Source organism: Oncorhynchus mykiss, chromosome 12, assembly GCF_013265735.2.
Source record: "Oncorhynchus mykiss isolate Arlee chromosome 12, USDA_OmykA_1.1, whole genome shotgun sequence".
NCBI classification, from domain to species: Eukaryota; Metazoa; Chordata; class Actinopteri; order Salmoniformes; family Salmonidae; genus Oncorhynchus; species Oncorhynchus mykiss.
In genome coordinates this window covers 14,175,644-14,198,127 of record NC_048576.1, presented here as the reverse complement: position 1 = coordinate 14,198,127, position 22,484 = coordinate 14,175,644, and the positions used below count along the sequence as shown (strand labels likewise).

General features: G+C 40.2%; 1 protein-coding gene across 2 annotated transcripts; it reads left to right on the top strand.

Annotated features, from left to right (window-relative positions):
• Positions 1-100: 100 nt before the first annotated feature.
• On the top strand, positions 101-17,725 carry LOC110537014 (spindlin-Z). 2 transcript variants are annotated; one of them, XM_021622721.2, is made up of 7 exons: positions 101-243; positions 6,554-6,695; positions 6,895-7,013; positions 7,694-7,739; positions 10,127-10,389; positions 12,305-12,538; positions 14,083-17,725. In XM_021622721.2, exons 3-7 carry the CDS (start codon positions 6,959-6,961, stop codon positions 14,280-14,282), a joined length of 798 nt encoding a protein of 265 aa, XP_021478396.1. In that variant the 5' UTR covers positions 101-243; positions 6,554-6,695; positions 6,895-6,958; the 3' UTR covers positions 14,283-17,725. The 2 variants fall into 2 exon arrangements, with proteins under 2 accessions (XP_021478396.1, XP_021478397.1); XM_021622722.2 differs by lacking the exon at positions 7,694-7,739.
• Positions 17,726-22,484: the final 4,759 nt, after the last annotated feature.

Below are 22,484 nucleotides of genomic sequence, written 5' to 3'. Positions count from 1 at the left end.
GCAGTCAAACAAATGCGCAGGCGCAGAGCTGTCGGTTCGGGAAAAGCAAAATGACTCACTATTTTGCAGGAAGACAGAATTTATTGCACCAATTATGTATCGTGCTGTAACACTTTTTGGCAGAGGAAGGGGAGGGGATGGTTTTTGGCAGTAATCAGGGTTGCCATCAAACGGATACTGACTGAGGCACAGGGGAGAAAGCGGGATAGGAAAATATCTTGCTATAATTTCACAATAAAGCGGGTAAGATATTCCGAAACACAAACAGCTATTCTCACACACAGGAAACCAGCCACAAACATTAATTCAAAGGGTCTCTATGCGAGCGCGTAACATGACTCTTCAAAACTGGGGTGGAAAGGAGACTGGTTTGGGGCATTTGTCCTCATTTGAAAATGTGTTTCTTGTCAGCCAGAGTATGGTCCCTGTTGGTTCGACTGCACCGTTTCTCTGCGGGGATAGTAAATATGGCTGACACTGACCACTAGTGTAGCTCATGTACGGTGCTGGTTGCAGACGGCATTTATCTTACATTGCAAGACATTGTGTTGTGATGTCTTCAATCGATGAAGCAATCACTTGATTCAGAAGAACTGGTTACGAAGTTAACTAGCTAGGTAGCTATCTAGTTAGTTAGTTTGGTTTGTTTGTTAGCCAGCTAGCTAATGTAAAGGAAAATCTGTTTCACCAACAGATTTGGCTAGACTGCTTCAAAGACTAACGTTAGATTGCCCAGCCAAAGACAAGTTGAAAACAGTGTTGTATGCCAAATGTGCAATACAACAAATAATTGTCTTTACATAGCTAACTAAACTGATACTTACTAGCTTATAAACTGTGGTAACTTTTTGTACTTCAATGTAACTAGCTAGCTACCAAGGATTTCCGTTTGTTGTAACATAATCTGTCCAACCTAACAACTGTTAAATGATCTTGCGGCATTGTGCCGAGTTCCTCAGTCTGTGGACACAGTCCCAAGCTTCCTATCTAGCAACCAAAGCAAAGGTCACATTGACTGCACAATGTCATGAATCACGATCAACTCATCTGCCCGACAGACTATTAATTCAGTGTCAAGTGAGGTGGGGCGGGGACTCTGACAGCTATTTATCATATGTGTTCATTTGTGTCCTATATTTGATGCCAGTCTGTTGATGCCAGTCTATTTGAATATCACTAGCAACAACAGAATAAACTAATTTTGAATTGCATACCTACAGTAGAGAAGAGGGGCATACACATGTTTTTATGATGTCAACTTTATTTCTCAACTCCTAATATTGAGCAAATTACACTCAATGGAGTCAATTACACTCACTGGAGTATCTGACATAGACTTTGAAAAAGCACCCGCGAGTATCGGCTGCGGAAAGTAAGATTTCTTGACCAAAACATGGCTAACCTTTTGTTTAACCAGCTGAACAGCTGCGCTATTAGTGAAAATGTGTTTGGAGTTACCTTTCTATCTTATGGGCTGTTAGAGTTTACACTTCTTCCGATAATAATGTGTAACATAATACATTTAAAAAACGATCTAACATCTATTAATTTTAAAATGTCGATTACTACTCCTTGCCATTCACCCGATAAGACAAGATGTACAAAACATTTTTTGCTAACATAATCGGGGTCCCTGGTTCGCTGGTTTGCCTGGGTGGAGGTCCCTGGGCAAGAAAAGATTGAAGACCCCCTGAAGTAGACGCATTACAAGTTGATTAGGCTAATCCATTCCGTGTTTGGAAAATATCTGCACAAATGGATGACAGTTGGCATGAGGCCATTCATTCTGCCTTAGTCTAATCAAACATGAATTATGACAATGTGGTTTTACGTGATTGAAACTTAAATTCACTGTTGCCTTGGGTCAGGTTTTCGAAACTACTCAGGGATGAAGTTAAGGTCTGAAAGTCAGTTGCTGTTGGGCAAGTCGGGAGTCTTTTTTTGGTTGCCCGGAGATTACATATACAGTGCCTTCAGAAAGTCCTCACACCCCTTAACTTTTTCAAAATGTTGTTAACAGCCTGAATTTAAAATGGATTAAATATAGATTTTTTTTCGTCACTGGCCTACACACAATAATGTCAAAGTGGAATTATGTTTTTATATTTTTTTACTAATTCATTTTTTTTTTTTTATGAAAAGCTGAAATGTCTTGAGTCAGTAAGTATTCAACCCCTTTGTTATGGCAAGCCTAAATACATTCAGGAGTAAAAATGTGCTTAACAAGTCACATAATAATTTGCAATAATAGTGTTTAACATGAATTTTGAATGACTACCTCATCTCTACCCCACACATACAATTATCTGGTACCTCAGTCGAGCAGTGAATTTCAATCACAGATTCAACCACAAAGACCAGGAAGATTTTCCAATGCCTCACAAAGAAGGTCACCTATTGGTAGATGGGTAAAAAAGAAACAGACATTGAATATCCCTTTGAGTATGGTGAAGTTATTAATTACACTTTGGATGGTGTTTCAATACACTAAGGCATCCTTCCTAACTAAGTTGCTGGAGAGGAAGAAAACTGTTCAGGGATTTCACCATGAGGGCAATGTGGACTTTAAAATAGTTGGCGTTAAATGGCTGTGATCAAGAGAACTGAGGATGGATCAACAACATTGTAGTTACTCCACAATACTAACCTAAATGACTGAGGGGAACCTGAAGGAAGCCTGTATTTATTTATTTATTTATATATATATATATATATATATATATATATATACACACACACACTACTGGCCAAAAGCTTTAGAACACCTACTCATTCAAGGTACATTTTTTATTTTTACTGTTTTCTACATTATAGAATAATAGTGAAGACATACAATCAATGAAATAGCACATGGAATCATGTAGTAACCAAAAAAGTGTTAAACAAATCTAAATATACTTTGTATTTGAGATTGTTCAAGTAGCCACCCTTTGCCTTGATGACAGCTTTGCACACTCTTGTCATTCCCTCAACCAGCTTCATTAGGTAGTCTCCTGGAATGCGTTTCAATTATCAGGTGTGCCTTCTTAAAAGTTAATTTGTGGAATGTCTTTCCTTCTTAATGTGTTTGAGCCAATCAGTTTTGTTGTGACAAGGTAGGTGGGGTATACAGAAGATAGCCCTATTTGGTAAAAGTCCATATTATGGCAAGAACAGCTCAAGTAAGCAAAGAGAAATTACAGCATCATTACTTTAAGACATGAAGGTCAGTCAATACGAAAAATATCAAGAACTTTGAAAGTTTCTTCAAGTGCAGTCGCAAAAACCATCAAGCGCTAAATGATGAAACCGCCACAGGAATGAGGACTGACACAGGAATGGAAGACCCAGAGTTACCTCTGCTGCAGAGGATAAGTTCATTGGAGTTACCCGCCTCAGAAATTGCAGTCCAAATAAATGCTTCACAGAGTTCAAGTAAGACACATCTCAACATCAACTTTAGAGGAGACTGTGAATCAAGCCTTCATGGTTGAATTGCTGGAAAGGAACCACTACTAAAGAACACCAATAATAATAAGCGACTTGCTTGGGCCAAGAAACACGAGCAATGGACATTAGACCGGTGAAAATGTGTCCTTTGGTCTGGATTCCAACCGCCGTATCTTATCAGACGTGGTGTGGGTGAACCGATTATCTCTGCATGTGAATTTCCCACCATGAAACATGGAGGAGGAGGTGTGATGGTGTGGGGGTGCTTTGCTGGTGACGCAGTTTGTGATTTTATTTAGAATTCAAGGCATACTTAACCAGCATTTTGCAACGGGACGCCTGGTTTGGGTTTAGTGGGACTATCATTTGTTTTTCAACAAGACAATGACCGAACACACCTCTAGGCTGTGTAGGAGCTATTTTACCAAGCAGAGTGATGAGTGCTGCATCAGATGACCTGGCACCACAATCCCCTGACCTCAACCAAATTGAGATGGTTTGGGATGAGTCAGAGTGAAGGAAAAGCAGCCAACAAGTGTTCAGCATATGTGGGAACTCCTTCAAGACTGTTGGAAAAGCATTCCAGGTGAAGCTGCTTGAGAGAATGCCAATAGTGTGCAAAGCTGTCATCAAGGCAAAGAGTGCCTATTTGAAGAATCTCAAATCTAGAATATATTTAGACTTTGTTTAACACTTTTTTGGTTACTACATGATTCCATATGTGTTATATCATAGTTTTAATGTCTTCACTATTATTCTACAATGTAGAAAATAGTAGAAATAAGTAGGTGTTCTAAAACTTTTGACCGGTAGTGAGTGTATATGTGTGTGTGTGTGTGTGTGTGTGTGTATATATATATATACACACACACACACACACACACAACTTTTGACCGGTAGTGTGTGTGTGTGTGTGTGTGTGTGTGTGTGTGTATATATATATATACACACACACACACACACACACACACATATACACTCACTACCGGTCAAAAGTTTTAGAACACCTACTTATTTTTACTATATATATATATATATATATATAGAATATTATTTAAACCTTTATTTTACTAGGCAAGTCCATTTAGAACAAATTCTTATTTACATTGATCCCCTACCAAAAGGCCTCCTGCAGGGATGGGGACTGAGATCATAAAAAAGGACAAAGCACACGTCACGACGTGAGACACCACAACACTACATAAAGAGAGTCCTAACATGACAACACAACATGGTAGCAACACAACATGACAATAACATGGTAGCAACACATGACAATAACACGGTAGCGACACATGGAAGCAGCACGAACATGGTACAAACATTGTTAGGCAAAGACAACATCATACTGCTTGCAACAAGTTACTAAAGTAATACTGCAAAAACATGTAGCAATGCAATTAACTTGATGTCCTGAATACAAAGTGTTATGATTGGGGCAAATCCAAATACAACACATTACCGAGTACCACTCTCCATATTTTCAAGCATAGTGGTGGCTGCATCATGTTATGGGTATGCATGTAGTCATTAAGTACTGGGTAGTATTTCAGGATAAAAAAATACATGGATTGGAGCTTAGCACAAGCAAAATCCTAGAAGAAAATCTGGTTCAGTCTGTTTTCCACCAGACCCCTGAAGAGGGATTCACCTTTCAGCATGAAATTAACACTGGAGTTGCTTACCAATAAGACAGTGAATGAGTGTCAGAGTTACAGTTTTGACTTAAATATACTTGACAATCAATGCCAAGACCTGATAATGCTTGTCTAGCAATGATCAGCATCCAATTTGGCAGAGTTTGAAGAATTTTGAATTGAATAATGGGCAATTGTTGCACAATCCAGGTGTGGAAAGCTCTTAGAGACTTACCCAGAAAGACTAACAGCTGTAATCACTGCCAAAGGTGATTCTACAAAGTATTGACTCTTTGGAGTGAGATATTTCTGTGTTTCATTTTTCAATGCATACAATTTCTAAAAACATGCTTTCACTTTGTCATTATGTATTGTGTGTTGATGGGTGAGAAAAAATATATTTAAACCATTTAGAATTCAAGCTGTAACACAACAAAATGTGGAATAAGTCAAGGGGTATGAATATGTTCTGAAGGCACTTGTACGTATTGCCTGCATTTCACCCAGCATAGGAGAGGAACCAGAAAGATCAGTACTTGAGTTCTTTGTATTTTGGTTATTGTCAGTAAAAACATTCGCAGAGCAGGCTCAACATGCCCAACTGCCATAAATGCCACACATTTTTTGTCTTTCACTTAAAAAATGTGGAGGAACAAGAAAGATCAGCTTGGCTACTGGGTCGTTCCACCTCAAAAAGCAGAAGAAAGAGGACTTCGACACCCACCATCTCAGATTGTTCCCAAATTGTTTGCTGTTAGGTTTATGTCCCATCCTACATCCTGATATTACCAGGTTCTGACCTCTAGATGGTGCTGTTCATGCTACAGATTAAACATACTGTAGACCTAATCAATTTCTTAGACAAAAAAATAACGCTTTTAGATGGAGATCCTCCATTGATCATGCTTTTTAGTCCAAGAGTAAGTATAACAGCCCTCAGTGTCCACTATAAACAGATGGCAGATGTGGCATTATTGATCTGGTGGTTTGTGAAAAGGCTTGTGTTGTGAGCGGTTTTACAGGAATCAGTCCGGATAGTCACGCTGCTGATTTGATACTCATGTTGGCCTAAAACAAGACTGCAACATATGAATGGGTTGTTGTATATAGGCCTAGTCTGCAGTGCAGAGAAGGTACCAGCTGTTATAGTGGTCTAGCATAGAATTAGAATTATTCATGAATCGACTCTATTCATGATTTAATGTTTCATGACTGATTCATGAATCATTCTAATTCTATGAGTAGAACTGACAGGACAGGACTAGTTTAATTCTGACATTTCCACACAAGTGGGATGGAAGGGGTTCCTTTATCATTTTTTCCATCTTGATGTTTTAGCCCAAATGTTTGGGGAGCCTGCTTTGGTTTGAAATAGGCTAGGTAAACAAACACAAAGCTTTCCGATTTTTTTTAGATTAAGTGCAAAATTCGACATTAAAGTGACTGAATACCTTCACATGTATATCAGCATTTCTTTTGGTTTGCAGATCTACCCAGAGTCCTGATGTGATCATCATCCCTGAACAGAAACATTAGCCTGCCCCGAAGTCAGTCCTCAACCAACCGTGGACAATCTGGATTGGATATCAAAGATAATCCGTCCTTATCCCCGTTATCTGCCTGCACTGGGTAGACACTTTCTTTTTCCCCTCCCTGCCTGTTTCCATTTTCTGAATTGGTTGCCATATATAGATTTTCACTTTCTGACTTGTTACCTTCCTCTGACTGGACTCTTCTATTCAGATGTATTCCCTGGCTATCGTCCATCTCTCTGGGCTATAACATAAATCATTAATGTTTTCATTACGTTGGCATTTTTACACCCCAGACCTGGTACCATAGATATTTTCACCCTAGTCTGGCAGCTAGACTGCTCCACTATACCCTGATGAATGAAGACCCCATTCGGGAAGAGTGCGCCCGGCCAGAGATCCAGAGCCGATGCAGGTTAGTTTGGCTTTAAATTGATAGTACACCTACATTTGAAAATTACATATTGGTTTACGTACCCTGTAAGCAGTCTATGGACTATGTATGACAGCAATCCATGCTTTGGTTTAGTTTCCCTGGCACTGTTTCCACATGCTGACATTTGAGCATTTGTGCTACAAATCCCATTTGCGCTCTTTATAGATGTTGTCGGCGTCCCAAATGGCACCCTTTTTCCTTTATTACTCACTTGCTTACTTAATTAGTCCCATCGCTCCTTTGGGCTCATAGGCCATCGACGATCCTCTCTAGCTCGTTCAACCCCGTGCCGATTCTCTTGGTGAGGGCGTCCTCTTTTCCTTTTGGCTTGCTGGTTCCAGGATAGAGCTTGCCTGGTGATGTTGGAAACACCTGGAGGACACCTATTCCCTTTATAGTGCACAACTTTTGTTTCCTTTTATAGTGCACTTCTTTGGACCAGGGCCTTTAGAGGCTCTGGTCAAACGTAGTGCTCTAATTGGCCTATAGGGACTAGGCTGCCATTTGGGGGACACAGCCTTTGTTGTTGATCTTGTTATCTTCAGGTGACACATATAATCCGGTACATTTAGCCTACTGATAAGAGTACATTCACTGCAGTCATTTGCACTAGAAGAACGTTTGATGTTTTTTTGTGATGTTTTTTATTTTTATCTAAGGACACACAGGTGTTTCTTCAAACATGAAGAAAAAGGACTCCCACAAGTAAGCCAGGAATCCTTATGCACTGTACTTACCTTACCTTTGTGATTGTGCCAATGTAGGCATTCATATGTATACATATTGTGTAGTAGTATTGCATTAAAGCTGGTTTCAGGCTAGGCTAAAACCATCTGTTGTCTGCTTAGTTTGTCCAAGGTAGAGAACATCAGTTGTGCTTGCTAAGATAAGTCAATGATTAAGTCTAGTAGTGCCATGCTGAATACCTGATATCAGATACTGGTCTTAAGTGGCCTGCTGAAGTTAATACAGGGTTAGTAGCAGCTGTGTAGGGACACTACCATGGTCAGGGTTCATATCAGCTGTGTAGGGACACTACCATGGTCAGGGTTCGTATCAGCTGTGTAGGGACACTACCATGGTCAGGGCTATATTCACACTTGAAAGAATACAATCTTTAAAGGACTCCTGTAAACAGGTCAAGGGAAGGAATGGCCTACATACACCACATGACCAAAGGTATGCGGACACATGCTTGTTGAACATCTCATTCCAAAGTCATGGGCATTAATATGGAGTTGGTACCCCCTTTGCTGCTATAACAGCCTCCACTCTTCTGGGAAGTCTTTCCACTAGATGTTGGAACATTGCTGCGGCGACTTGCTTCCATTCAGCCACAAGAGCATTAGTGAGGTTGGGCACTGATGTTGGGCGATTAGGCCAGGTTCGCAGTCGGCATTCCAATTCATCCCAAAGGTGTTCGATGGGGTTGAGGTCAGGGCCCTGTGCAGGCCAGTCAAGTTCTTCCACACCGATCTCGACAAACCATTTCTGTATGGACATCACTTTGTGCACAGGAGCATTGTCATGCTGAATCAGGAAAGGGGCTTCCCCAAACTGTTGCCACTAAGTTGGAAGCACAGAATCGTCTAGAAGTCATTGTATGCTGTAGCGTTAATATTTTCCTTCATTAGAACTCTAAGGGGCCTAGACCAAGACCAATATTCTTCCTCCACCAAACTTTACAGTTGGCACTATGCATTTGTAACAGTATAGACTTTACGCACCGTCCCTTCGCCCCGACCTGGACGCGAACCAGGGACGCTCTGCACACGTCAACAGTCACCCTCGAAGCATCGTTACCTATCGGTCCACAAAAGCCGCGGCTCTTGCAGAGCAAGGGGAACCACTACTTCAAGGTCTCAGAGCAAGTGACGTCACCGATTGAAACGCCACTAACGCGCACCATCGCTAACTAGCTAGCCATTTCACATCGGCTACACTCACCCCTCTTTTGACCTCCTCCTCTTTTCGCAGCAACCAGTGATCCGGGTCAACAGCATCAATGTAACAGTATAGACTTTACGCCCGTCCCCTCGTCCCGACCTGGGCGCGAACCAGGGACGCTCTGCACACATCAACAGTCACCCTCGAAGCATCGTTACCCATCACTCCACAAAAGCCGCGGCTCTTGCAGAGCAAGGGGAACCACTACTTCAAGGTCTCAGAGCAAGTGACGTCACTGATTGAAACGCCACTAGTGCGCACCACCGCTAACTAGCTAGCCATTTCACATCGGCTACACATTCATGCAGGTAGCATTCTCCTGGCATTCTCCAAACCCAGATTTGTCCGTCAGACTACCAGATGGTGAAGCATGATTTATCACTCCAGAGAACACGTTTCCACTGCTCCAGAGTCCAATTCCGGCAAGCTTTATACCACTCCAGCTGATGCTTGACATTGCGCATGGTGATCTTAGGCTTGTGTGCGGCTGCTTGGCCATGGAAACCCATTTCATGAAGCTCCAGACAAACAGTGCTGATGTTGCTTCCAGAGGCAGTTTGGAACTCGGTAGTGAGTGTTGCAACCGAGGACATACCTTTTTTATGCGCAACGTGCTTCAGCATTCAGTGGTCCTCTTCTGTGAGCTTGTGTGGCCTACCACTTCGCGGCTAAGCCGTTGTTGCTCCTAGACATTTCCACTTCACATTAACAGCACTTACAGTTGACCAGGGCAGCTCTAGCGGGGAATAATTTTGTTGAACTGACTTGTTGGAAAGGTGGTATCTTATGACGGTGCCACGTTGAAAGTCACTGAGCTCTTCAGTTAGGCCATTCTACTGCCAATGTTTTTCCTATGGATATTGCATGTCTGTGCTCGATTTTATACAGCAACGGGTGTGCCTGAAATAGTCAAATCCACTAATTTGAAGGAGTGTCCACATACTTTTGTTTATATGGTGTATTTCATTATTTGAATATTGTATCCTATTTGATATACTGTAATACCAGACTTATCTAGAAGCTAATGTACTGTGAAGGACTGACAGACAGTTATCAAAGGTTTTCCCTCTTCTTTTCATTGGCTATGTGGATATTTTGTTTCCCCAATCCCTCTCTTCTCATTGGCTGAAATCTGAAATGTACAGGAAACACAAGAACAGCATGGGCCCCAACAAGGTGGTGTCGTCGTCTGCGCCCCGCCGGAACATGGTGGGCTGTCGTATCCAGCACATCTGGAAGGAGGGGAGCACTGCGTCTCAGTCGCTGTGGAAAGGCATGGTGCTGGACCAGGTGCCCGTCAACCCCTCGCTTTACCTCATCAAGTACGACGGCTTTGACTGTGTCTACGGCCTGGAGTTACATAAAGATGAGAGGGTGCAGGGACTTGAGGTGCTCCCTGACCGTCAAGGTATGGACTTGGTCTATTGTGCATTCGGACAGTATTCAGACCCTTTGACTTTTTCCACATTTTGTATAATTACAGCCTTTTTCTAAAATTGATTGTTTTTCTCTCATCAATCTACACACAATACCCCATGATGACAAAGCAAAAACAGGTTTTTAGATATTTTAGCAAATTTGTAAAAAAAAACAAAAAAAAACATTTGAAATATCACATTTACATAAGTATTCAGACCCTTTAGTACTTTGTTGAAGCTCCTTTGGCAGCGATTACAGCCCCGAGCCTCAAGCATTTTGCTACACTCGCATTAACATCTGCTAACCATGTGTATGTGACCAATAAAATTAGATTTGAGTCTTCTTGGGTATGATGTTACAAGCTTGGCACACCTGTATTTTGGGAGTTTCACCCATTCTTCTCTGCAGAACCTATGAAGCTCTCTCAGGTTGGATGGGGAGCGTCGCTGCACAGCTTTTTCAGGTCTCTCTGGGCTCTGGCAGGGCCACTCAAGGACATTCAGAGACTTGTCCCGAAACCACTCCTGCGTTGTCTTGGCTGTATACTTAGGGTCGTTGTCCTGTTGGAAGGTGAACCTTCGCCCTAGTTTTAGGTCCTGAGCGCTCTGGGGCAGGTTTTCATCAAGGGTCTCTCTGTACTTTACTCCGTTCATCTTTCCCTCGATCCTGACTAATCTCCCAGTCCCTGGCACTGAAAAACATCTACACAGCATGATGCTGCCACCACCATGCTTCACCGTAGGGATTGTGCCAGGTTTCCTCCATATGTGACGCTTGGCATTCAGACCAAATTAAACCAATCTTGGTTTCATCAGACCAGAGAATCTTGTCTGAGAGTCCTTTAAGTGCCTTTTGGCAAACTCCAAGCGGAGATGGTTGTCCTTCTGGAAGGTTATCCCATCTCCACAGAGGAACTCTGTAGCTCTGTCAAAGTGACAATTAGGTTTTTGGTCACCTCCCTGACCAAGGCCCTTCTCCCCTGATTGCAAAGTTTGGCCAGGTGGCCAGCTCTAGGAAGAATATTGATGGTTCCAAACTTCTTCCATTTCAGAATGATTGAGGTCACTGTGTTCTTGGGGTCATTCAACTCTGCAGAAATGTTTTTGGTACCCTTCCCCAGATCTGTACCTCGACACAGTCCTGTCTCGGAGCTCTACAGACAATTCCTTCGACCTCATGGCTTGGTTTTTGCTCTAACGTGCACTGTCAACTGTGGTACCTTTATATAGAAAGGTGTGTGCCTTTACAAATCATGTCTAATCAATTGAATTTACTACAGGTGTACTCCAATCCAGTTGTAGAGACATCTCAGGGATGATCAATGGAAACAGGATGCACCTGAGCTCATGTTCGTGCCTCATAGGAAAGGTTCTGAATACTTATGTAAATAAGTTATTTTTTTACACTTTCTCATTTTGGGTTATTGTGTGTAGATTGATGAAAAAATATATTTTCATCAATTTTAGAATAAGGCTGTAACTTAACAAAATGTGGAAAAATCAAGGGCTCTGAATTCTTTCCAAATGTGTATATATAGTGTCAACATTGTTATCTCAACATATTGATTTACTGACTAGTGATCACACAATGTGGATAAACCACTATCATAGACAAGCTTATTTTTGTGCTCTAATGGTCTTCTATGTTCAAAGGTGAATGTCTCTAAGATTTGTCCGAGCTAGAAATGGGGCGGCAGGGTAGCCTAGTGGTTAGAGCGTTGGACTAGTAAGGTTGCAAGTTCAAACCCCCGAGCTGACAAGGTACTTACTGTCTGTCGTTCTGCCCCTGAACAGGCAGTTAACCCACTGTTCCTAGGCTGTCATTGAAAATAAGAAAAATATGAATTGTAATTGAAGTGCTTGTTGGCTTCATTACCAATCATCCCTGTCCCATACTTTTTTCAGCCTCCACGCGCGCAAGCGACGTCAACCTGGCCGACACGATGATAGGGAAGGCTGTAGAGCATATGTTTGAGACGGAGGACGGGACTAAAGACGAGTGGAGGGGCATGGTTCTGGCCCGAGCCCCCATCATGAACACCTGGTTCTTCATCACCTACGAGAAAGACCCCGTTCTGTACATGTACCAGCTCCTAGACGACTACAAGGAGGGAGACCTGAGGATCATGCCTGACTCCAGTGAGTACAGTGAAAATTTGGTTAAAGCCGACAGCATGTGTGAGACTCTCTGTCTTATTACGAAGCTTATAATATGTTATGCAGGTATGGTAATACTAAAATCTGAGAGGTAAACGGATCTCTCCATCCAACTATAGTGTTCTTATAACAAAATACTAAACAGTGTAGACCAAATCCCAATGTGAAAATGTATAAAATACTAAGTAGTGTAGACCAAATCCCAATGTGAAAATGTATAAAATACTAAGTAGTGTAGACCAAATCCCAATGTGAAAATGTATAAAATACTAAGTAGTGTAGACCAAATCCCAATGTGAAAATGTATAAAATACTAAGTAGTGTAGACCAAATCCCAATGTGAAAATGTATAAAATACTAAGTAGTGTAGACCAAATCCCAGTATGAAAATGTTTAAAATACTTAGTAGTGTAGACCGAAAACCAAATTCTGAAAATGTATAAAATTCTAAGCAGTGTAGATCTAATCCCAATGTGCACATTTTTAAAATACTTAACAGTTGTACCCCAGGAAGAGTAGCTGCTGCTTAAGCAACAGCTAATGGGGATCCTAATAAAATACCTAATCCCAATGTGAAAATCATCTGGAAATGCAGATTAGAGACTCGATTGTATAGCCTCCATCTTTCCGTAGCCTATTCAAAATTGTTTTTTTAATTTGAAGCTTGCTGCTGGTCAAACCTTTGAGTCTAAGTACATTTTTATCAAATCATTTAAATAGGCAAAATGTTGATGTTGCACAGTGCACACAATAAAATAATACAGAATATTAGGTAGAATTATGTGCTGCTCTCAGACTGACAGGCTAACATCACATTAAAATATTCTCCTTCAACGGAAATAAAGAAAACATTTCAGAGAACCTCATAACATTCTCCATCTACCTATAGTGATGCCATTATGAAAATACAAGCTGTCGACCAGACAAATCCATTATTTTAGATACAACAAAAAATTAACGTGTGAAACTTCACTGCCAGACAAGTCAAAACAATTTTGCTGGCTGCGCGGCAATAAAGCAGCATTTTCTTATCGTTCGGATCCATTTGGGTCCGATACAGACCCAATTGTACTTGGACCCGGGCCTCTCTCATCTCTTACATGTTTCGGGTCGGATTTGGTACACCTCGAATCCAAATCGGGTATGGTATTGACTTTCAAAGAAATGAACGGGTCCTGTTAGGGACAGGTGGGAAGTTTGCAGGTCCATTTCTCTCCGGATGGTGAGGCTTCTCTTAATAATGATCATAGCCTACTCTTTGATGTTCTCCCTTAATGATTAAAGCTATCATCATTGTTATGGTAAACTTAATTTACATAGCCCTCTTTATTCCTATGGGGAACAAACTATAACGGTCCACCAGTTCTTCTGCTAGTCTAGGGATTCATTTAACCTGACATTGACAGGCCACAATGAACCTGTTTCTGTGTTGTCTCTACCTGTTGATTTGATCTCAATTGGACTAAGCTGGTTAAATAAAGCTAAATGAATGAATTGGTAAACGTATGTATTTTCTTCTCCCCCAGATGACACTCCGCCTGCAGAGCGGGAGCCAGGGGAGGTAGTGGACAGTCTGGTGGGGAAACAGGTGGAGTACGCCAAAGAGGACGGCTCCAAACGAACTGGCATGGTTATCCACCAGGTGGATGCCAAACCCTCAGTCTACTTCATCAAGTTCGACGACGACTTCCACATCTACGTCTACGACCTTGTCAAGACCTCCTAAGGCGACCTTTTACCCTTTGACCTTTTCACACTACTGAGCCGAATCGAGCTGTACTGGGCTGGCCTGGTTACACGTACATCCACCATAGCTGAAAAGACTATGCGAAAATATGTTAGAGTTGGTACAGTTTGTCTGACGTCGGCACGGTAGTGTGAAAAGGGCACTGGGTCTCTGGGCCTAGAGGACAGGAGGTCTGTCTGGGGAGTTAATGATGGATGCAGGAAAGACGATGGTCATCATCACCACATGGAACCTTACCTTATCCACCAACTTTTCTTAAATATATCTCGAACGTTTCCTGCAACAGCTTCTTTGAGATGCGACAGATGGACAGCTAGATTGGATATTTCACTGAAGCCTTTGGATTGCTACTAAAGCATCTAGTGTTCTAGAATCTAGTCAGAAGAGAGAGAGGGGTCACTGTGCAACTGAGTTATTGGCCACTCGATTGGCTGAGAAGACTATTTGTTTCTGCAACTGGCTATCCCCTATCAGAGTAAAGATCTGAAGGATTTGTTACATAGATCCCTTTGTAAGGGGAGGGACGGGAAAAAGATATCGGCGTTATTTGAACACTGCGTATTTAGTGCGACCTTTAAAGTTAATTACTATCTGGGTTTGTTTCCATCTCAGAGAATTGTTCAATCCTTGACTATGATTATATTTGTTTGTTTGTAATGTTAAAAGATACACAACAACATATGCAGTGAGCAAAGGCATTTGTTGGAAGTTTTGTGAGGGACATGACCATTGTTTTAATTCAAATGTTTCTTTGTTTTTTTCCCAATAACTTTTTCATGTATGTTCATATATAATGATAGTTAAATACTGATGCCGATATTTGCAGTTTTATCTTAAGCACTAATTTCAAAGAATCCACTCAGAAAACATTTACGCAGTTGTCTTTATAAGTTTTGCCTTTTAATAATAATTATATGTTGATCATTCTCAACAAACACTATTCAGAATGGTTGACCAGTGAGAACGTTAATCTGTAGTCGTGAGACTGAGTTTGTTCATTAGGCCTTGCCAAAGCCCTCGAACCTTATCATTCATGATCCAATCATAATAACCGCAATAATTATTATAATTATTCAGATAATACTTATGTTTGTTATTATCGTTCCTGTAGTCATATGTTTACCTTTTTGGGGGGGGGGGTGGGGGGTGTCAAGCATAGTTTCTATTTTTGTTTATTTTTTACTTTCATTGTTATATGTTATTTAGAGACATCTTCTTCACCTCTGTCTTTGTGTTAAACAGACTTTCTGTTTAATTGGCATAGTAACCTTTTAGTAAACTGTTTTATCATGCCTTTAAAAAAAATTAAGACAGTATGGTGAAAGCACTGCAACGTATTTGGAAACTAAAACTTCAAACCAGCTCCTCAAAAGTGTTCTAAATTCAGCAGTACCACTACAACAATACTAAAGTGTTCTAAATTCAGCAGTACCACTACAACAATACTAAAGTGTTCTAAATTCAGCAGTACCACTACAACAATACTAAAGTGTTCTAAATTCAGCAGTACCACTACAACAATACTATAGTGTTTCTAAAATCTTCACACAACTGTTAATTCACAACAAGTATTCAAAACTTTAAAAGCAACACCCACTTTATAGAGTGCATGTAATATTGTACTCAAGGAAAGGTTACTAGCCTCAATTAGATTTTTATTTGCCATATTTTGTTGAGATGAGCTGTTTCCCGCCATTATTTAAAGCTTATAATAATGTAGTTAAAATGTGCTAGCGGTTTCTGGCTTTCTCTGTGTGTGGGTGGGTGTGTGACAAAACAACATTCAACAGACGCCCCTAGTAGGCCCCTTTGGAATGTTACAATGGTTGTCAGAGAAACAGTGGGCTACTGAGCACTCTAGAACCTCTGACATACAGATGTTGTTAATTACTGTAGTAACATTTAGTGTTCATGTGACTGTATCCCCTCCTCTACACTCCTCTGCCTTACTACTCTTTCTCCATGCCCTTCTTGACCTTTAGCAGTGTTTATTCCCAGTCTCTGAAGAGGTAGTATAGTCCTGATATTTTCATTAGCCTGTGTAGTAACAGAACAGATGTGCCGTTGTGACTGATTTGCGATTAGATAAACCACTGCATCTTCAGCTGAAGTGCCTGCAGAGACATATAAAGCCCATTAGTTTTTATTTTTACATTTTATAACTGTTTTTCTTTCTTTGACTGTATGGCTGAATGGTAGCTTTAGAAATGAAAACCTGAGAGAAAATAAACACAAGTATCTTATGTATCCTGTTGTATTCCAAACCGCAAACTGACTTGTGTTTTATGCAAGATGTCACCTTCAGGAAAATAATTGAAAGTGTTTGATGGATTGGCATTTCACACTGTGTTTGATGTTGGTTCATTTTGGGATAAAAAATTAAAAAAGAGAATATGAAAATAGTCCATTATTTTTGCATGAGTAGCAGAAACAGTAGAACTGTAAGTGGAAGTTAGTGTGAGATACACACATGCATCTGTCAACTTTTTCTATGAGGTTATCTTCATTCTGTTACCTGTTGTGACGCTCCCTTTTTTATTTCCCTGTTTTGCATTTCTTAAGAAAAGCAAAGTAATTTTTTGTATTACATTTTTGATTCTGCTCTGCTATAGGATGAAACTCACTGGGGTTGTGTGAGGGGCCAATAGAAAGGCCACATGATGCCAGTGTTACACAGCATTTGAGGGATCATATCTTTCACATACAATACCAATGTTGTCCGTAAATATTTTTTATGTATCTTTTGAGTGCCACAAGGAAAACATGAACTCAAAGAAAAAGGCCCTATAAAATTGGTAGGGGGATGTTTATACAGCATATATATATATATGAGAGAGAGAGAGATGTATATGTGTGTATATATACATATGTGTGCGTGTATGTATGGGGTGTGCAAGGTAGGTAGCACATCTTAGTTACATATCAGAAGAATAAAGGCACATCTTAGTTACATATCAGAAGAATAAAGGCACATCTTAGTTACATATCAGAAGAATAAAGGCACATCTTAGTTACATATCAGAAGAATAAAGGCACATCTTAGTTACATATCAGAAGAATAAACAATGTACATATACACTTAAGAGAAAATATAAGGGTCTTCATTTCTCAAAGTTACTCTTAAATCAGTTTAAAATAAGATCGAAAACTATGATTTACTGTATATGGTCCCTTTTAGATGCTGTTGCTCTTTTCTAACGTGTAAAATACAGTGTATAGTTGATTCTTCATGTTTGTTGGCATCTACTTCAATGGATTCTATTTGAACTGGTCATTTGTTATTACTCTGAACAATGTAGAGAGTTAATTTGATTTGCTTTAGGGGTATAAGCATTTAAAAACATGTTACTTAGATCTGTCATTTTTATAATTGTTACGTAAGTATCCTTATAACATTTGAGAAAATAAAAACGTAATGTGAGGTTGTGTGGTGGTTTCTTTCCTTATGGTTTCTCTGCTTGTAAAGACGCCAGACTTAGGTATTTCTCGTACAGAATATCACTCCCCTCAATCAAATGTATTCGTCACATACACAGTGTTCAGCAGGTATAAAGACATAAGGCTATTTGCATTGTGTAAATATTACTGATTGTACCTTTAAATAGTTACATAGAGGATTTAGGACACTGATTGACCACGTGAGATGTCAATCAAACTGGCAGTATATTTTAGCCAACCAACAGTAACCAGCTCTACAGCAGTCGACAGTTCGTTATGACAGTTTGTAAGGTGATAGTAACTATCTCTATACAGTGATTGAAGAATGAAAATGATGACCGTTTTGCACTTCTACGAGTGATTTCACGTCTTGGTTAGTAACGGTTCACCGCGAGTAACTGCTACAACTGTAACCGTCTTAAACTGGTTTTGACTACAGTTGCCAAGGTCGTTAGTGGCTGTCCCAAATATTTTTGTATAACTAAACCTGTATATAACTAGAACTGTTCGATTCGACCATGGTGGAGGTTTTTGTTGGGAAAACTCTGCTCAATAAAGAAGGGGATCTTATTGATCCAGAGGAAACTCTCAGGAATAAAGTAGTAGGAATATACTTTTCTCCCGGCTGGTGCCCGCCTTGTCGAGATTTCACCCCTAGTCTATGCGATTTTTACACGGAACTTGTCGAGGAGAGCGAGCCACCTGCACAGTTCGAAATAGTTTTCATATCTTCTGACAAGTCAAGTGATGATATGGTGGAATATTATCATGACATGCACGGAGACTGGCTGGCTCTGCCATGGACGGATCAATACAAACAGTAAATTCTTAGGATTTAGCTTATTTCTTGTAGCCTATTCCTATTTGAGTTATTGTAAATAGCCTAGTGACACAAACATGTCTACATACATTATGGCTGAACTGATCGTATATGCTTTTCCCCGCGTTTCTCAATTATGAGAAACGTGTGTAGCTATCCTGCAACATCCCTCTCATAATTGGTTTCTGTGACTGACACAATCCTTTGTGTGTAATACAATGTAATACTGTCTATATTCTAAACTTCTGCACTACAATGTAATACTGTCTATATTCAAAACGTATACACTACAATGTAATACTGTCTATATTCTAAACTTATACACTACAATGTAATACTGTCTATATTCTAGACTTCTACACTACAATGTAATAATATCTATATTCTAAACTTCTACACTACAATGACAATATGTCTTTTTTTCTAATGAATAGACATGAGTGGCTTATATTTTCAGAATACATATTTTGAGGAGTTTTGCAATTTTTTATATTTTGTTTTATATGACTTAAAATGCACAATAATGATTAAATCCTTTGCTGTCTGTTTACAGTCTGATAGTTATTGTAAAGTGTTATGATGTTATGTTATGAAACAATCGAGTCAGTGCCATTCCCCAGTGTGCTATTAGAATGCTAAAAGAAAAGCCCATAGGATAGTATTTTCACCATAGTTAATTCACCATAGCTAAGTCTCACTCTTCATTGCCTGCGCACCTCTTTGCATTTAATCACAATCATTTTGTTTTCCTTGTAAGTTGGCAAGCTCTTCGACTTTGATTACGATAGTCAACAGTCAGCACACATCCAAGCTTGTCTCTATAGATTTGATTGTTATTTAGGTTACATAAGGCCCTTGTTGTAGTTACATAAAGAGAATGCTCCAGAGATGTTATTATAACAAATCATGCTGATGTCAAATAATTGAATAATGTCCACTTGATGGATGTAAAAACTAACAAGGTAACGCTAATGCCTTTGCATGTTATTCCAGTGATATCCTTTATACCACAGGATGTCGACATAGACTCACTTATAAGGCTGCATCCTCAGCTAGAGATTATATGCTACAGCACTTCTCCCTCCCCCATAGAGTTTATGTTTTTCCACCTATTATCTTTTGTGAGAAAGCATTTCATGTAAACAATGTACTTTTAAGAATATTTTGAGAGAGTTGCTATTGCAATATGTCAAACAGGGAAACTAGTTTGAGGGGGATTTGACCAAATGCTAAACTGAACATGATCCTTTGAATTAAAAGAGGCTTGACAAAGTAGAGGAATTTTGTGTTAAACAAACTTCTGAAATGCCATAGGCATAGCGCTTGTTCAGTCAGCTCCTTGCCTCCCATTACGTTATGGACTCTGACTGAAATACTGCCTACACAGTGCTGACTGGGCCGTTCAGTCCTCTGGTTAATTCACTTATGCAATGATGGTGAATTATTTAGAATCTGTTGAAGAAACTTGCTGTCCTTACTCAGCTGAAGTGCCTTTAGGTCAGCGTCTTGACCATAAAAATGTACATTTGGGTTTTTATGAAAGCAGTTATTGTCAAGGTGACAATGGTGACAGGTGATCAGAGACACCTTTAAGACACCTTGTTCACTGGTCCAACAGCTGTCCTGTTGAAAGAGCTGCCACCAGTTTAGCAATTGAGAGGTCTTGAACCAGCAACCCTACAACTACAGGGCAAGTGCACATCTGTGGCATAGATCAAGTGTGCCATAATGGTCTAGACCTCTTGGCGGTGGCCATAGTTTGCTCATACAGGCTACAGCGAGGCTACACCAAGGATATAGGCTACAGCAAGGATATAGGCTACACTGAGGCTATAGGCTACAGCGAGGCTACACCGAGGCTATAGGCTACACTGAGGCTATAGGCTACACTGAGGCTATAGGATACAGCAAGGCTATAGGCTACCATGAGGTAGGTAGGCTTGTGAGGCGAAGTCACTCCAATGAACGGGTTGACAAAACTCACAATACCTTTTTCCAGCTCTTCTTGGTGATGCAACCATTATATAACACTTTGCCAGTGCAAACTAGTCCCAAGAGAGCAACAACAAAAAACTTAGGCTGTTTGAACGGTTTGACTTTTTACTCGGCTTGAATGCATGGCACACAATCACACAACATTAGTGAGGTTCTCAGGACCTGCTTGAGCCAGACTTCCCAAGTACCCAAACGAACTGTCTGACCTCAGACACTGCTCTGAGACCTGTTCTCAGTGTTCCTTTGAGACACAGCTGGAGGGAATGTGTGTAATGAGTGGACATGATGAATAAACCACTGTACGGTAGACTGGCGGGCGGCTGTGGTTTTCATACCACTGTGCAGCTCTGCTTCTAAATCGCAGAACAGAGTTGCAACAAGAGGACCTCAGTTGCCTAAACCCCAACTCAAAATACCACCAACGGCAGGCGAAAACAGGGTTCCCTTTTCACAACTGATTTCAACTAAATATTATTGGTTCCACAGCCTTTTTATAGATTTGTCAACCTTTTGTCATTGAAAAAAAAAATTGTTGGCCCAAACAGGAGAAAACTTCTGCAAAAGTTCAGTCAACTTAAAATGATGTTTGCTCAATTTGTCTCATTTTTTTGGCATCATACCTGAAAAAAAAAGCCTGTGGAACTAGTTACACACACAGTACTTTTAACAGACAATGTTTTCAACTGACATATTTTCAACTGACGTATTTTTAACAGAGCTGAGATTTATTTTGAAGTGCAGAGTAGCAAAACAGGTGAAATCAGTCATTGACGCAGACATGGTGGCATAGCGGAATATTGGAAGGCCATGAACCAAGAGGTTGTGCATTCAAATCCCAGGTGAGGACAAGCTGAATAATAATTAGTGTATAAATGAATATGCACAATGTAATAATGTATGTCATGCCTTGTGTGTCAAATATGTCAGTTGAAAACATTGTATTTTAAAAGCACTGTGTCTGTAACTAGTTCCACATACTTTTTTTTAGGTAAGATTCCCTAACTAATCATTTCTAGTTGAATTAACATATGAGACAAATTGAGCAAACACGTCATTTTAAGTTGATTGCATTTTTGTCTGTTTTCTCATGTTGGAGTTAAGTTTGGGACAACTAAAATGTTTAAGTTCAAGTACAACTTTGACGGAAAAATTGAGTAAACAAAAAAAAAACTGTGGTACCAGTTACTAAATCGTTGAAACAACTAGACTTTTTTGTTGTTGTTTTTTTTACAGTGTAGACGCACCTTTTTAGAATAACGGTCACGCAGTTCAAATTGAAATAGGATATCAATCGGGATAAACTGGCATTTATTTTTAGACTAACATTTATTTCCCTCTTCATATTAGCCAATAATGGTGCATTTGATATTTCAACACCAAAGTTGTTTGCCTACATGTTCATACTAGACCAAAAGACAGAACCGTGCTGCGCTTTTTACGCATGCTGTGCGTTAGGGGAGTTTCTCAAATCTCATCTCCCCGATGTTCTCATATGGACTGCCAGTCTATCTCAGAACCAGACAAGACCAAATAATATAAGCTACAGCACAACTCAAATTGGGAATAGACGAATCCAGATCCACATGTCTCACTTAGGAGATTCAAAGACTAAGCTACTTTCTTGCTGGCATAGGACTTTTTGAATGTATGAAAGCCAGTAGTGTTTATTGTGCTATAAGGGCATGCTGAATCAGGTAACAACACATCCTTTATGTGAGTGTTGAGGAGAGGCGGAGAAACCTCCGTGGCGGGCTGGGATCGCAGGATCCTTTTCCTGTGTGAGTACACACATGATCTTTATTCACCGCACTTTTTACACTCGTGCTTACGGTCCAGAGCTTGAAGACCGGGGTATCGCAACGAGAATCTTCCACTGGAATAAGGAGAAATGGTTGAATGAAAGGTATGGAGAAAGCATGATGATTGTT

Excerpts from the sequence above, each read along its gene's own strand:
- LOC110537014 (XM_021622721.2), top strand. The coding sequence starts at position 6,959 with ATGAAGACCCCATTCGGGAAGAGTGCGCCCGGCCAGAGATCCAGAGCC. Across the intron at positions 7,014-7,693 it reads GAGATCCAGAGCCGATGCAG|GACACACAGGTGTTTCTTCA; the intron begins GTTAGTTTGGCT and ends TTTTTATCTAAG. Across the intron at positions 7,740-10,126 it reads AAGAAAAAGGACTCCCACAA|GAAACACAAGAACAGCATGG; the intron begins GTAAGCCAGGAA and ends TGAAATGTACAG.